A 16,734-nucleotide genomic window follows, 5' to 3' on the forward strand; every position below is an offset into this window, starting at 1 on the left:
GGGAGGGAAAATAAAGCTGTAACTCCTTGAATCTGGGTTCTGTGTCTGCTGGCTGCCTCTGGGAGCCTGGAGGTGCTGGGGATTCTTATCAGTGGGCTTCTGTAGCCAGGGAGCCATGCCTGGACCAGTTAGCAAACGGAATTATAGTGTGGCCACTTGGACTTGCCAAAACCTGGATGTGCTGTCCAGGTGGGTAGGTGGGCAGGGTCTGGGTTGACACTCAACAATGAAAGGGATCTGGGATCTAGGAAGTGGGGCATGGTGACCTTGGTTGACCCTGACCCCATGTCTCAGGGCACCTCTTCTCTATGTCTTCCAACCTCCTCATCTTTTTCTCCACCCCTTTGGGGTTGAGCCTCTGCCTCAGGGAGCTCACAATCTCACAAGTGGTGCTTTCTAAGAGGTCATGCTATGTCTCTGACCTGAGCTCCAAGCATGATGGCTGGGAAGAGAAGCTGTCACAGCTAGCTCCAGTTGTCCACCTGAAACCTGCGAAGAGGAAACACAACTGAGGAATTGCCGCCATTAGATTGGTTTATGGGCATGTCTATGAAGGCATCTTCTTGATTGCTTGCTGATGTAGGAGGGCCCAGTGCACCCGTGACACATTCCTAGGCAGGTGAGCCTGGGCTACATAAAAAAGCTAGCAGAGGGGCTAGAGACATGGCTCAATGGTTAAGAGCATGTGCTGGTCTTTTGGAAGACACAAGTTCAGTTCCCACTACCACACTGGGCAGCTCACAGCTGGCTATTACCCCAGCTCTAGGGAATGCTTCTGGCCTTCTTGGGTACCTACTCATGTGCACATACCCACACGTAGACATACACATGACATGTAATTAAACATAATAAAAATAAACCTTAAAGAAAATAAGACGTAGCCGAGCAAGTCAAAGGGAGCAAGCCAACAAGCAGTGTTCCTCCATTGCTCTACCTCAGTTCCTACCTCTGCGTTCCTGCTCTGGCTTCCATTACAGGAGGACAGAAACCTGTAAGCCAGATAAACCTTCTCTTCCCCAAGGTGTTTTTGTCATAGAACAGAGAAGCAAACTAATATAAAAGTTGGTACCTGGAATGTGGGGTGCGGCTGTGATGGATCTGGCCGTCTGGCTTTTATGCTTTGGGCTGCCTTGTGGGACGAAGGCAGAGGATTTTGGAACTTTGTGCAGGAAAAGCTGCCGAGTGCTCAGCTAGGAGACCTGTTGTGGGGACTCGGAAGATTGTTGAGAGCAACGCAGACAGTGGAAGTGAAACCTTTGCTCTACTGGGGCAATGGATGTTAGCTAGGGCTGAAAAACCAGAGGCAAAGTCTTCTGGGAAGTGTTTCTCAGGGTCGTCACACAGAAGCCGTGGCCTAGTAGGGGCCAAGGCTACATCTCAAGCTCTCAGCAGAACTTGGCAAACCGTGTGTCTTCCACATGGTATTGGTTTTGAAGGCACCAAAGTGTCATGGGGAACAGCTGAGGTCTGGTATCATGTGGCAGGGTCAGGGTCCCTGAAGAGAGGTCAGGAGGCCATGGGTGAAGGTGCAGTCTCAGTCACAGTGGGAACCTTAGATTATAGGAGACATGAGTGTGAGGTATGTGCTGAGGCCGGCAGCAGCTGTAGAAAGGAGCAACTTCAGTCTGCAGGACAAGCAGTGTGTGCTGTGGACGGCAGACCACAAATACTGGACCCTAAGATGCAGGCTTTGATATCAGTACTGGATGTTGGACTTTGCTTGATATTTGATTTTCAAGACAGAGTTTCTCAGTAGCTTTGGAGCCTGTCTTGGAACTAGCTCTTGTAGACGAGGTTGGCCTTGAATTCACAGAGATCCACCTGCCTCTGCCTCCCGAGTGCTGGGATTAAAGGTGTGCACCACCACCTGGCTGGTTCTTCCCTTTTGAAATAAGAAAGTATGTAACTATTTTGGATTTTACAGTAGCCTACATTTAAGAGACTGGATATTTTTTTTAAAAAAGATAACTTCGACTATCAAGGTACTATAATTTTTTTTTTTTTTTTTTTGAGACAGGGTTTCTCCATCCTGCTCTGTAGACTAGGCTGGCCTGGAACACAGAGATCCGCCTGCCTCAGCCTCCTGAGTGCTGGGATTAAAGGCGTGCGCCATTGTCCGGCTGGACTGTCTTTCATATTGTGATATTAACACGAGATCTTGGGAACAAACAAGAAAGGAAAGGTTATGCTTAAATGGAGATGTGCTTGGGTGCCACAGTTGACAAGGGCTGGAATATCATAGTTCACTTGTCAAGCTTGACACCTAGGAAGAGGGAACCTCATAGCCGAGGAATTGCCTCCATCAGATGGGCCTATGGGCATGTCTTCAGAGGCATTTTCTTGGTTGCTAAGTGATGTAGGTGGGTGGTACATCCCTTGATAGGTGGGCTTGGGTTGTATAACTAAGCTAGCAGATTAGGGGAAGGGATGCGAGCCAGTAAACAGTGTTCCTCCATGGTCTCTGCTTCTGTTCCCGTCTCCAGGTTCCAGCCTTGAGTTCTGAGTATGGACTATAACCTGTAAACCAAATAACTCTCCCTTCCCCAAGTCGCTTTTGGTCAGAGTGTTTTATCTCAGCAAACTAGTACAGGGACAATTAGGCTGGGTGGCAGGATGTGAGTCAGGGCACCTGAGGCTGCCCAGGGAGGGTGGGGCACCCTGGGAAAGGTGGAGCTGGGTCCTTGAGCAATCAGCCCTGCAGGTTCCCTCTTTAATTTTTTTGAAATTACATTTATTTTATATAATGTCCTTTGCTTGTATTGTATGTGGGTGAGGCATATAAATCTAAGGACAGCTTGGGGAAGTCAGTTCTCTCCTACCATTTGGGAACCAGGCATCCAAGTCAGATGGTCTCCTTTGGGGCGAAAGCACCTTTACCCATGAAAAGTGTCTTCCTGTTTTTGAAGCGTACTCTCAAGACCCCTCCCACCCATTGCCTGCCCAGCATCAAGTGCCTAGGACTCCTGTGTCCCGGGGAATATAAAGATCTCTGCTGTATTTGCTGAGGTCAAGGTGTGGTCCTAAAGAAGGAGGTGGGCTATGATTTGTGTCAAGTGACTAAAAGGAGCAGAAGAGGCATGGCTGCCACGTGGGAGGGAGGGCTCTCAGAGCCTGGGTGGGCAGCCCTACTTGGGCAGCCTTCCCAAAATCGTGAGACATAAACCTCTGGTGCCCTTCACGTCCTGCTGGGCAGACACCTGGCTTGGAGGCTTGCTTACCCCAGCAGAGGCCAGGTGTCATCCAAAGACCCTGCACGACTCTCGCCGGTCCCGGGGCTGGGGAGACCCCGCCACCCACTCTAGCTGCCCACCGCAGCCCCGCTCCGTCACGTTCCAGCCGCCTGACTCAGGACTCGCGGGGCGGGGAGCTGGGAGGCGGTGCCGGCGCCCGCTCGGCCCTGGAGGCGGCACCAGGAAGCACCCGCCCCGGCCGGAGCCGCCATGTAACCGGCGCCGCCCGGAGCCCCAGCCGTGCGGGCCCCAGAGACCCGCCCGCCATGGGAGACGAAGATGAGGACGAGGGCTGCGCCGTGGAGTTGCAGATCACCGAAGGTGGGTGCGGGATCCCGAAGCGGCTGCCCCGGACGGGTGGCAAGAGTCAGCGACCCGCTGAGCTCATTCGGCCCCCTGTGCCCGCAGCCAATCTGACTGGGCATGAGGAGAAGGTGAGCGTGGAGAACTTCGCGCTGCTCAAGGTGCTGGGCACGGGAGGTGAGGAACCGCGTTCACTGGGCCGGTGCCCCTGGCATGGTGCTTTGGGCCTTCTGCCCGCTCACCCGCCTGGGCCTGGGCCTGGGCCTGGCTTTGGGGAGGTCCCCCCACCCTTTCCCGGCACAGCTCCCCTTTCCCGCCCCGCCCTACCGTGCCAGGGTTCCATGCCCACTTGTAGGGCGTCCACGTTGACATCACTTCTCTCTGCAAAGTCCTGTGCGTGCATGCCCCCCTGCCGCGATTTCCTCGTCTCTCTGGGGGTTTGACTCCTTCCCAAGAGCTTTGTATAGCTTCCCCCCTTCTCCCCTTGAGAGCCCCACTCTTGTATTTTGCAAATCCCCCAGTCCGGGTTTGCACATCCCTCCGCTGTCTGGGAGCGCGCCTCTGCCTCCGGTGCCAGGCTTTTCATCCTTTCTCAGCTCTCTGATCATCCCAGGTTTGCAGTGCCCCGCCCCCTCCCCGCCCCGCAGGCCTTCTGGAGTTGCAAGCTCCCCAGGCTAGTTTGCACTGCACATTTCTTCTTAGGCTTAATTTAGCACCCTCCAGGGAGGTGCTCACCTTTTCCGTAGAAGGCTCTGTCAGCCTTTTGGACCCCTGCACCCCTCTTCCCACCACTCTGCACCGCCCTCACATTTACAGCCCACCTTCCATCCGCTTGCTTGCTGCTCCTACAGCCTATGGGAAGGTGTTCCTGGTGCGGAAGGCGGGTGGGCACGATGCGGGCAAGCTCTATGCCATGAAGGTGCTTCGCAAGGCAGCGTTGGTGCAGCGCGCCAAGACACAGGAGCATACCCGCACCGAACGCTCGGTGCTGGAGCTGGTGCGCCAGGCACCCTTCCTGGTTACACTGCACTACGCCTTCCAGACGGATGCCAAGCTGCACCTCATCCTGGGTGAGGGCCTGTCACATCCTGGCTTTGGAGGGGGACGGGAGTTAGGTTAGGCCACCTTATAGGGGAACATCTCAACCTCTCCTGCACCCCCAGACTATGTGAGCGGTGGTGAAATGTTCACTCACCTCTACCAGCGCCAATACTTCAAGGAGGCTGAGGTGCGAGTGTACGGGGGTGAGATCGTGCTGGCCCTGGAACACCTGCACAAGGTAAGGGGGGCCTGGCCTCTGGCTGCTCTCTGGGGGCTGCCCTGCGCCGGATAAGGGGCTTCCTGTTTCAGGGATGGCCAGCACCTCCTGGTAGGGTCTCCTTCTGGAAGGGGCTTTCCTCTAAACAGGAACTCAGGCTTATCTTCACCGGACTTCCTCAAGTGGTGACCTCAGACCTCAGTCCCCAAGGCCTTTGAAATGGGGCTTTTTGTTCACCCCACTCCTCTTGGAGACCTTGGCCACAGGGCCTTTTCGCTTTATAACGTCAGTGGCCCCTTTCTATGCCTTTCTTATTTTTTGTTTATATTTTTTTATTGTATGTGCGATGTGTGTAGGCGCATATGTGTCACAGCATGTGTGTGGGTCAGATTAATTCTCTCCTTCCACCTTTACATGGGTTCTGGGGGTCAAACTCAGGTTGTCAAGCTTTCCCCTGCAGGTATGTTCTCTGCTGAGCCTTCTTGTTTAACCCCCCTCCCCCCCAGCATCTCCTGTTGGCCTTGAATTCCCTATGTAGTCAAGAATGAACCTTGAACTTCTTTTTTTTTTTTTAAAGATTTATTTATTTATTATGTATATAGTATTCTGTCTGCATGTATGCCTGTAGGCCAGAAGAGGGTACCAGGTCTTATTATGGATGGTTGTGGGCTACCATATGATTGCTGGGAATTGAACTCAGTACCCCTGGAAGAACAGTCAGTGCTCGTAACCTCTGAGCCATCTCTCCAGCCCCTGACCTTGAACTTCTGATCCTGCCTCCTTCGTCTCACAAAAGCCCAGTTTCGTGTGTTGCCAGGCATCCAACTCAGGGCCTCCGCTAGGCAAGCCCTTCACTGACAGATCACACCCAGCCTTAGCCGTTTCTTCTTTTTTCTCTTTTGGTTGGTTTGGTTTTGTTTTAGACAGGGTCTCACTCTGTAGCCCAGCCCTCTGGCTAATTGCTGACTAGTCTAGGCTGACCTCCTGCCATTTCCCCTGCGTTCTAGGATGACAGGTGTGAGCTTACAGGCCTGGGTCCAGTGGCTTTTCTAGTAGCGAACTCTGCCCTGGTTTAGGCCTGTCTTGAGATTACCCTGCAGGCTAAAGATCTTCAAGATGCCTCTTTATCCCACGTGGGAACCCGCAGGGCTGTGGCTGTGTAGAGTGTCTATCAAGGCAACACTCAATGTCCCTTTTGCTCCTGCCAGCTGGGCATCATCTACCGTGACCTGAAGCTAGAGAATGTCTTGCTTGACTCAGAAGGTCACATCGTCCTCACAGACTTTGGGCTGAGCAAGGAGTTTCTGACAGAGGAGGTGAGAGGGTGGGGAGCTTGGTCCATGGTGCTGCCAGCCAGGCCTTTGTCCTGCTCCCTCCGGATCAGCACCCTGAAGGCTGCGGAGTGGATGGGTACAGAGGTTCCCACTGTTTCCCCGGGATCATATAACGTTGAGAGCAAATTCTGCACTAAGCCTTTAGGGCCTTTGGGGCATGGGAGAGGTTAAGGTATCCACATGGGTCCTCTCGGCTTCTCAGAAAGAGCGGACCTTCTCCTTCTGTGGCACAATCGAGTACATGGCCCCCGAAATCATCCGAAGCAAGGCTGGACATGGCAAGGTGGGTTATTCGGGTGACGGTGGCGGGGTAAATTGAGTGCACAGGGCCTTCATTCTTGCCCTGCCCCCATAGGCTGTGGACTGGTGGAGCCTGGGTATCCTGCTCTTCGAGCTGCTGACAGGGGCCTCGCCCTTCACACTGGAGGGAGAGAAGAACACTCAGGCCGAGGTGTCTCGGTATGTTGTACGGGTCATGGAGGGCAGCTGAGGGCTCTATGGCCTGCCTGGGCTGGGCTGGGAGGGGGCTTGCTGCCCCTGACACCCCCACCCATCCTCCCAGACGGATCTTGAAGTGCTCCCCTCCCTTCCCCCTCCGGATCGGACCTGTGGCACAGGACCTGCTACAGAGGCTGCTGTGCAAAGACCCTAAGAAGAGGTTGGGTGCGGGTCCCCAGGGTGCGCAGGAAGTCAAGAGCCACCCCTTTTTTCAGGTGAGTTTTAACCTATGACCGCCTCTCATATCTTCCACCTCTGTAGGCTGGGCTGCAGCGTGGGTAGCATAAATGTATCCATATTTTTCTGATGTTGCACACAATAAGAGGTCAAAGGGCAGAATGTGGAGACTCAGCTGTTCTCAGGCCCCTCTCACCTGGCAGCTCCCTGAGAATTGCAGGAACTGGCACGGAGCCTTCACGTTAGACCTCACTGCCTGGGTTCCCAGATGTTGCCTTCTGATATGTTGCATCTGTCTGATATGGCAGCAAGGGCATCCATTTGTGGGTACTCCCCACCTCCCTGCTGGGATCCCAGCCAAGGAGGGCCTCCTGAGTTGCTCTCAGGCCAACATGGTCCTAGGTGGAGGTGTGGGCAAGAGTGGAGCCCAAGATGCAGATGAGCACAGTCTACTTCCTTCAAAGAATTTTTGAAGCACCCCCAAACTCAGACTAGATGCTGGGAGAACACTCACCTGTCATTCTGCAGAAGCCCCAAGGTCTTTGAGGCATGACACTTGGAAGGGGTGTTCCCTTCCCTCTTCTCTTTCTTTGGAAAGCTTTTTGGAGGCTCCTTCACGCACATGCGCGCGCACACACACACACCTGACACCACACACATACCAACACATACACACATATATATGTGCACATACAGTGGGTGGGTGATGGCGAGAAAGAAGTTGTCTTTGAGAATCGAAGCTTTTTTTTTTTTTTGTTCCTCCATTCTTAGTATGTGGCACCCAATCCCAGGGTTGCTTTGTGACTGTGCTGAAGCTCTTGCTATCTAGATTGCTTCCCAGGCAAGAAGCAGGAGGAGGGAGGGCATCTGTCAGCTACTGGTACCTTTCCTTCCAGGTACTTACCTAGGCTCCACCTGACAGCATTTGATTGCAAGCTATTGGGCACAGCCAGCTAAAGGAAGTGTTTGTAAGTTGGTACCTCTTGGTTATGTTAAGATTATGGTGCTAAGAAAAGATAGGGAGGATGGATGCTGGGTAGAGATTAGTTAGCTCGGCTACATTAGTCTAGACCCACATAGAAGGGTAGGTGCTCACTCCCAGAAGTGGAAAATTCAAAGAAAAGTGCTTCTTATTCAGGAATATTTGTTTATTTATTTTTACTTGTCTGTGCACGATGTGTGTGCAGTGTCTGTGAGGGCAGAAGACATCAAACTGCAGTTACAGACCCTTGTGAGCTGCTTTCTGGATGCTGGGGATTGAACCTGGGTTCACTGGACGAGCAGCAGCCGAGCTCTTACCCACTGAGTCATCTCTCCAGTCCAGCCTGTTTATGTTTGATGTCACTGCCACACAAGTTCAGGGACCCAGAGTGTGGCAAGTGAAAGCTCTCTAAGAGCAAAGGGGAGGCAGTGGGGCAGGGAGGCGCCTACTGCAAGGTCAGAGCCTTGGGGAGTTGCCCAGAGAGGGTAGATGGGGGAAAGTGGGGTCTCCACATCTTGTCCTCTGGCCTCTTATTGTACACTGCATCAGCAACACATGGAACACACGGACTCCTTTGCATCTCTCCACAATGTCAGAATTTACTGAGGGAAAATAAGCTCACAAACTGCATCAGTGTGATTGGTCGGTGACTGTCAGGTAATCCAGTTCCTCTTGGTAGTCCTGGCGGTCCTGGAACTGGCTCTGTGGACCAGGCTGGCCTGGAGCTCACAGAGATCCACCTGCCTCTGTCTTCTGAGTGCTAGCATTAAAGGTGTGCGCCACCACTGCCTAGCCTCCACAGGTTCTTTTAGGCTAATCTATTTTTTTTTTTTAATATGGAGCACTTCACGAATTTGCATGTCATCCCTGCGCAGGGCTGTGCTAATCCTCTCTGTGGTGTTCCAGTTTTAGTAGATGTGCTGCCGAAGCGAGCACTCTTTTTCTGAAACTTGTTTTTGCCCTGGCTGTAGTGGTGAGTACAAGGCCAGCCTGGTCTACACAGCGAGTTCCAGGACAGTCAGGGCTGTGTAGAGAGACCTTGCCTCAGTAAACCAAAAGCCAGGACATGCATGTGGAGGCGAGAGGACAGTTTGTTGGCTTTCTCCTTCCACCGTGTGTGTCCTGGGGAGTGAGCTCAGGTTGTCAGGCTTGGTGGCAAGTGGCTTTACCTCTGGAGCCATCTCAGCTCTCTTTCTGTCCCATCTGAATTATATCAGCTCTCCAATCACTGGTCCACATGCCGCACGATATACAAGTATTCAGGATGTAGAAAGACTAAGAAAGGGTTAAAGAGGCCACTGCTGAGGTTGTCCTGAAGGCACAGAGCAGATGCAGGGCCAGGCAACAGGCGGTTTCTGGGCCCAGTCTGAAGTAGGCTGAATGTCACTGCAGGAGAGGCTGCGAGGGAGCCTGTCCTCCACCAGACAGTTTTCCTGGATGAGGTTGTTGCTTATGACCCAGTGACTTTTTAGCAGACCGGCCACGTTTTGGTCATGGGATCTATCTTTCTTTTCATAGTCCCAGGTGAGGGACTTCCTTTAAATGTGATATGTTCATGTGACTGATTTTTCTCATATCCCGCCAGGGTCTCAAACTCCCTATGTAGCTGAGGAGGACTTTACATTTCTGATCCCCCTGCCTCCATCTCCCCAGTCCTAGGATAGGATTGGACCTAGGGCTTTGTGCAATCTAGGGAAGCACACTATGCCCTGAGCTCCTGGATAGGTATATTTTCAGGTGTCCTTCTTTGTCATACAAATATTTATCAGCGTGTGCCCCTGGCTGTGCTGGCAGATGTTTTCTTGTATTAACAAGATGTAAAGCCATTCTTTCTCTGCAGTTAGACTCAAAATGGAGTAACTCAGGTCAGCCATTCAAGGCTAAGCACAGCCTGAAAGGCCCTGATCAGAGTGATTCAGCCATGTTCTCACCTCTTACCCCTGACCCTTTCTCCCCAGGGTCTGGATTGGGCTGCTTTGGCTGCCAGAAAGATCCCAGCCCCGTTCCGGCCCCAGATTCGCTCAGAGCTGGACGTGGGTAATTTTGCAGAGGAATTCACTCGGCTGGAGCCTGTCTACTCCCCTGCTGGCAGCCCTCCACCTGGGGACTCTAGGATCTTTCAGGTAAGTGGGAACTCACCAGACCCCGATGGAGGAGATGCAGGACACTACGGCCTGCTTCAGTCCTGCTGGCAAAGTCACTGCACAGTCCCTGGGTCATGCTGGGGACCCAGCTCCACAGACAGTTCCACTTTCTAGGGGATGCCTGAAGTTGTCAGTTAAGGAGCCGCCACAGCTGTGTCACATCTGCTCACCTCTTAAAATTTTTATTTATGTGCATAGGGTTTTTTGTTTTTGTTTTTTTGTCTGTTTGAATGTTTATGCACCAGAGCATGCCTGGTGCCTTAGGAGGCCCGAAGAGGGTGTCATATCCCTTTGGATTGGGTTACAGACAGTTGTGAGCTACCATGTAGGTGCTGAGAACCAAACATGGGTCCTCAGGAAGAGTAGTCAGTGTTCTTAGCTGCTGAGCCATCTCTCCCACCCCTGCTCCCCCTGTATACGCTGGGGATTAAACATAGGGCCTTACTTGTATTAATGTGCGCTCTGCCACGAAGCCATGCCACTAGCTGCCCCCTTTCGCTTTTTATTTTGACATGGCATTGATGAGTTGCTCATGCTGTCCTTGAACTTTCTTACTGCTTCAGACCCCTGAGTAGCTGAAATATTGGCCTGCACCTCCAGGCCTGGCTTTTCATTTCCTTTCCATTACACCATCTCCTTGTTATATAAAAAATTACCTTAGGGCGGTGGTTTTCAACCTTCCTAATGCTGCGACCCTTTAATATAGCTCCTCATGTTGAGATGACCCCCAATGATAAAATTATCTTTGTTGCTACTTCATAACTGTAATTTTGCTACTGTTAGGAATTGTAATGTAAATATCTGATATTCCTGATGGTCTTAGGTAACCTCTGTGAATGGGTCATTCCACCCCAAAGGGGTCATGACCCACAGGTTGAAAACCTTTGCTTTAGGATCTAAAGAGATTGCTCAGTGTTTAAGAGCACTGCTGTTCTTCCAGATGATAGGAGTTCAATCCCCAGTACCTACATGGTGGTTTATAACCATCTACGACTCCAGTTCTAGGGGATGTGACGCCCTCTTCTGGCCTCTGCGGGCATTGCATGCATGTGGTGCACAGACTTTCATGCAAACAAAACACCCACACTTACAGAATAAATAAATTAAAAAATAGTGCTTTTGCCAGGTGGTGGTGGTGCATGCCTTTAATCCCAGCCTTTGGGTGGCAGAAGCAGCAGATCTCTATGAGTTCGAGGCCAGCCTGGTCTACGGAGTGAGTTCCAGGATTGCTAAGGCTACACAGAGAAACCTTGACTCGAAAGATACTGCTGAATTTAGTTAAGTGTGTGTGACCGCAGGTGCAGCCATTCTGTACAATCCTGGGCCACTAGGCTGTGCTAGGTACTCTGCAGGTGGGGGACTTCATGTGATGAGAAAAGTGGGATGTCACACACTAGGAGGATAGACAATGACCCTTTGATTATAAAACAAGGTGAAATAAAATGTGTCCATGCAGGCTGTGCACAAACCGCTCCTAACTGCTCCTTTGTGGAGGTCTTCCCTGTGATGAGCTCAGCTCTCGCACTGATTTGCACAGCAGCCCCCATGGGCGGCCGACCCTGACATTCATACTTGCAGGGATACTCCTTTGTGGCCCCGTCCATCCTCTTCGACCACAACAATGCAGTGATGACAGATGTGCTGGAGGCACCTGGTGCTGGACACAGGCCTGGCAGGGCAGCAGTTGCCAGGAGTGCCATGATGCAGGTGGGCTGGCCTGGGATGACAATGGTATTGGCTTTGTTGGAGTCCTCTGGGTTGGGGACTCTGGCCTGGTTCTACCCGTTGCTGGTGGTATGACTTGGGTGGAGGCCATCGGCCATGACATGGCCACCCAACTCCGTTGTGAGAACCTGACCACCACCCTGTTGCCTCCAGGACTCGCCCTTCTTCCAGCAGTATGAGTTGGACCTTCGGGAGCCTGCTTTGGGTCAGGGCAGCTTCTCTGTGTGTCGGCGATGTCGCCAGCGACAGAGCGGCCAGGAATTCGCTGTCAAGATCCTCAGCCGCAGGTGGGAGCTGGCTTTGGGCAGGGCTCAAAGAGAGACCTGGGGATAAGGGCCCTGTAGGCCTCTGTAACCTCTCCCGCTTTGTCCCTAGGCTGGAGGAGAACACACAGCGTGAGGTGGCTGCCCTTCGCCTGTGCCAGTCACACCCTAACGTGGTGAATTTACATGAGGTGCTTCATGACCAGGTGACTGACGTTTGTTAGGTGTGGCCTATGGAGTGGGAGACGGGAGCGGGAGACCCTAGAAGTGGGATCTGAGGGGCGTAGGACCTGAGGACTGTGGGGCACTGCTGAGGGTGGCACGCTCAGGAGGCGGAGCTTAGAGGACTTGGAGTAAAATTGGATAAGGAGGTTCTGGAAAGCAGTGTGTGTGTGTGTGTGTGTGTGTGTGTGTACACGCGCGCGTGCGCGCCCGTGTGTTCAGGAGTGGAATCTGAGGGCTCGGGAGATACGAGGTCGGCAGGTGGTGGTGGTGACCCGCTGCGCCTTCCACAGTTGCACACATACCTGGTCCTGGAGTTGCTGCGAGGAGGGGAGCTGCTGGAGCGCATCCGAAAGAAGCGGCTCTTCAGCGAATCGGAGGCCAGCCAGATCCTGCGCAGCCTGGTGTCGGCCGTGAGCTTTATGCACGAGGAGGCGGGCGTGGTGCATCGCGACCTCAAGCCGGAGGTGGGCGCTGGCTTGGGCAGGAATGCCTGACACCTGCACCGGGCTGCCGCTGACTGTCGCTCACCTCCCTCCTGTAGAACATCTTGTATGCAGATGACACGCCCGAGGCTCCAGTAAAGATCATCGACTTTGGGTTCGCGCGACTGAGGCCTCAGAGCCCGGCGGGGCCCATGCAGACGCCTTGCTTCACGCTGCAGTATGCAGCCCCAGAGCTGCTGGCACAGCAGGGCTACGATGAGTCGTGTGATCTTTGGAGCCTGGGTGTCATTTTGGTAAGATTCTTGGAGGTATCTGGGGTGACCAGGTGTGTTAGTGGCGGTAGCAGTGTCTTTGAGGCCAGCATGCGAAGCAGGGTCTCTGTGATACTGGGATTGAAGGCCCACCACTCTTGGGTCCCTATAGTGGCGAGGGCAGTGGTGCTGCTGTAGGTGGGTTGAGGATGCAGCCTTTGTCTTGCATCCTGGACCGGTCTCACTCCTTCCTCTCCTCCTAGTACATGATGCTGTCAGGGCAGGTTCCCTTCCAAGGGTCCTCTGGCCAGGGCGGGCAGAGCCAGGCGGCTGAGATCATGTGCAAGATCCGTGAAGGGCGCTTCTCACTGGACGGAGAAGCCTGGCAGGGTGTGTCAGAGGAAGCCAAGGAGCTGGTCCGAGGTGCGGAGCTGGAGCGGGCTTGGGCATGGTTGGGGGTGGGGTGGGGTGGTATTTGTGTGAAGCAAGCGAATCCTTGATCAGGTCTTAGTTGAGGGGCAGGTGCGGAAACAGAAGGAGTCGTTCTTTCCAACTTGTCCCTTCCTCGCCACCAGGGCTACTGACAGTGGACCCCGCCAAGCGACTGAAGCTGGAAGGGCTGCGAAGCAGCTCATGGCTTCAGGACGGCAGTGCGCGCTCTTCTCCTCCGCTTCGGACGCCCGATGTGCTGGAGTCCTCCGGGCCAGCAGTGCGCTCTGGACTCAACGCCACTTTCATGGTAAGCGGTAAACCGCTGGAGCCTGGCTTTTGGTGCGTAGGGAGGGGGTCCTGACCTCTGGAGGCTAGGGGCCTGGGGGCCTGTAGATCTGGGCACTATGGGATTCTCTCCAAGACTTCAAGAACCCGAGGTTCAGCAAACCCAAACCGGGCCTGGTGGGGACACTCATCCTCGTCTTTCCCAGGCATTCAACCGAGGTAAGCGCGAGGGCTTCTTTCTGAAAAGTGTGGAGAATGCTCCTCTGGCCAAGAGACGCAAGCAGAAGCTTCGGAGCGCAGCTGCCTCCCGCCGCGTCTCCCCAGTGCCTGCCTCCTCGGGTCGCCTACCAGCCCCTGCCACCAAGGGGACATCCCGCCGAACCAACGGCCCCTTGTCCCCCTCCTAGCTCCCGCCACTGTGTCCCCCTTCCCCTTAGGAGCTGTGATGGGGAGCCCAGTGCTGCCACCAGACTTGTGCCAGCAGGTTCCCACTCTGATTTCCAGGACTTGCCCTCCCCTCCCTACCCAGTCTCAGACAGAGCAGAAGTATTTTTATAAGCAGAGATTTTTTTAAAAAAATGTCTTACCAGATAAGAGTTAGGGACACAGGGAAGCAAGTGTTGTGAGCAGAGTGGGGTTTGCCCCCGTCCCCCCTCCCAGGGCCTACTCCACTAAGGAAGGGCATCCTATCCCATTCTTAAGCTCACAGTTGTCATGGGGAAGAAATCAGGAGCCCCCCATCTTGTGCTCCCCTGGGGCCTTGCTCCTGGGAGGGGACATCTGTCAATATGATGTCGCTTTATGGACCATGTGCAATTATGTCCACCAAAGACCTGTGTTGGGAACAGGAGAGAGACCCTGGGGGACCTCTAGAGCATTTCTGAGATTCATCACTTGTATGTCACCGGCTTCTCCCCCAGTGGGGCTAAGGAAGGAGGCAGGTGCTCCCCTACAAGGGGAGCCCCTTTCTCACTCACCTATTCCCCATGGGCACAGCTGCTTCTGGCTGCCAGTGGAGCCTTGGGGGTCTGGGCTGGGCATCCACAGTCACTGCCTCAGCCTCTCTAGGCTGTGCCTTTGACTTTAAAATAAAACTCCATCCAGTGCTGCGTGTGGTACCTGTGGTCTGCGTTCATGGTGGGGATGTCTGGAGCTGGGGTGAGGGACAGGTAGACCTTTGAGAGGGTGTCGAAAGGTCTCCTTCATCCTTTGTCACTTAGCTGTGTGTGTTTGTGTGTGGAGCCCTAAGGTCCATGTTGGCGGCCTCTCCTTGATTGCCTCTCCTTAATGTTTATTTATTTATTGCTTTTGGATTTTCGAGACAGGGTTTCTCTGTAGCTTTGGACCCTGTCCTGGAACTAGCTCTTGTAGATCAGGCTGGCCTCGAACTCACAGAGATCCACCTGCCTCTGTTTCCTGAATGCTGGCATGTACCAAGTTGGTCAACCTCCATCTTTATTTTTTGAGACAGTGTTGCTCACTGAACCTGAGATTGATCTACTGGGTGGGTGAGGCAGGTTAGCCATCAACTTCCAGGACCCACCTGTCTCTTTCTTCTGTAAGGTTGAGGATGCAGGCACCTATGACATGCCTGGATTTTTTATTTTTTTTTTTTTGAGGCAGGGTTTCTCTGTAGCCTTGGAGCCTGAACTGGAACTGTAGACCAGGCTGGCCTCAAACTCACAGAGATCGACCTGCCTCTGCCTCCCTGAGTGCTAGGATTAAAGGCATGTGCCAACACTGTCTGGCTATGCCTGGCTTTTTATATGGGTTCTGGGGCTCCCAACTCATGTCCTCTCTCTGCCTGTACTAGATGTACTTTATTGACTGATTTACCTCCCCAGGCCCATCATTTTGTTTTATGTGTGCGCGCGCGCATGCCTGTTTATGTCACTGAGGGTGTGCATGTGTTCAGGTGCAGAGACCCAAGGTTGATGCTGAGAGTCTTCCTCAATTACCCTCCATCTTACTCACTCAATTACAGATAGGGCTGGTCTGGCCAGCCAGCTAGCTCCAGAGATCCCTACTTAGCCGGGGGGTGGGGGGTGTGGGGGGTGGGAGGGGTGGGGGGGTGGGGAGGTGGGAGGGTGGGGTGGGGGGGAATGTCACCAAGCCCATTCACATTTATGCAGATCCTGGAGACTGTCATCTTTCACTCCTGCCCTCCACTCATATCTTTTGCTTTTTGAGACCCAGTAGTCCAGGCTGTTCTGGAACTCACTACGTAGTTGAGGGAGTAATTTGAACCTGGCACTCTACCTCCTGAGTGTGTGCACCGCCACAATCCAACCTGGTGTTTGTGCATGCCAGGAAAACACTCAACCAGCTCCTGGACTTAAAAAAAAATCTTTTATTTATTTTTTCCTTCATTTTTATTTATGTGTATCGTATGGGTATCTTGCCTTCCTGCATGTCTGTGCACCACGTACATGCATCCCATCTGAAGTCAGCAGAGGGCGCCAGACCCCCCTGGAACTGGAGTTATTAGTTGTGAGCCACCATTTGGGTGCTAAGAAGCAAACCCAGGTCTTTTGGAAGAGCAACTGGTACTCTTCACCTCAGAGCTATCTCTCCAGCCCTGCTCCTGAATTTTTCACATAAGCCAAACTCATCTTGGGTGTGTATCTGGGCAGCTCTGGACAGGTTTGTGACTGGCAGAAAACTTTGCTCACTTAAGCAAAATATAAGCCCACTTTAGGTTCTTGAAACTACAGACCTCAACACAGCTTCTGGCCAGGCCTGATGTGGGTGAAAGCAGCCTTCTGGCCCATGTTTCCAATGTTTCCTCCTTATTCAGCTTCTGTTGGTATTTGGGCCTGGAGGCCTCTTTAAGGCAATATGACCTCTGGCCTGTCTGAAACAAGCAAGTGATATGTTATTTTTTTTGGGGGGGGGGGTGCAGACTTTTTCTGTGTAGCCTTAATTGTCCTGGAACTTGCTCTGTTGACCAGGCTAGCCTCGAACTCATAGAGATCTGTCTGTCTCTGCCTCCAGCGTGCTGGGATTAAAGGCAGATGACACAAGTACCTGGCCAGGTGGCAGGTGTTTAGGAAGCCTGGCGCTGTGCTCTGCTGGATGCCATTAAGTCATGTGGCTACGCTGAGCTCATCTTTATAGTCAAGAATGTCGTTGCTGTTGGCTTATGGCATAGCTGATTAGCTATGGATCACAGACTTCCCTTCCA

The 16,734-nt window shown here is 53.1% G+C and overlaps 1 protein-coding gene and 1 non-coding gene across 4 annotated transcripts; one reads left to right on the forward strand and one right to left on the reverse strand.

Annotated features, from left to right (window-relative positions):
* Nucleotides 1-3,396: 3,396 nt before the first annotated feature.
* On the forward strand, nucleotides 3,397-14,656 carry Rps6ka4 (ribosomal protein S6 kinase A4). Of its 3 annotated transcripts, none has more exons than XM_057777632.1 (17): nucleotides 3,397-3,551; nucleotides 3,639-3,710; nucleotides 4,385-4,603; nucleotides 4,697-4,812; nucleotides 6,000-6,107; nucleotides 6,328-6,408; nucleotides 6,481-6,584; nucleotides 6,688-6,838; nucleotides 9,741-9,905; nucleotides 11,505-11,633; nucleotides 11,805-11,938; nucleotides 12,027-12,120; nucleotides 12,430-12,603; nucleotides 12,681-12,875; nucleotides 13,097-13,256; nucleotides 13,409-13,572; nucleotides 13,757-14,656. In XM_057777632.1, the coding sequence occupies exons 1-17, from the start codon at nucleotides 3,497-3,499 to the stop codon at nucleotides 13,955-13,957; spliced, it is 2,322 nt and encodes a 773-aa protein (XP_057633615.1). In that variant the 5' UTR covers nucleotides 3,397-3,496; the 3' UTR covers nucleotides 13,958-14,656. The 3 variants fall into 3 exon arrangements, with proteins under 3 accessions (XP_057633615.1, XP_057633617.1, XP_057633616.1); XM_057777633.1 differs by having other exon boundaries at nucleotides 3,476-3,551; nucleotides 3,639-3,664; XM_057777634.1 differs by lacking the exon at nucleotides 4,385-4,603.
* On the reverse strand, nucleotides 8,613-8,718 carry LOC130880872 (U6 spliceosomal RNA). The gene has a single exon (XR_009057667.1). It is a non-coding gene; the product is annotated as a U6 spliceosomal RNA (small nuclear RNA).
* Nucleotides 14,657-16,734: the final 2,078 nt, after the last annotated feature.

Source organism: Chionomys nivalis, chromosome 8 (genome assembly GCF_950005125.1).
Source record: "Chionomys nivalis chromosome 8, mChiNiv1.1, whole genome shotgun sequence".
NCBI lineage: Eukaryota > Metazoa > Chordata > Mammalia > Rodentia > Cricetidae > Chionomys > Chionomys nivalis.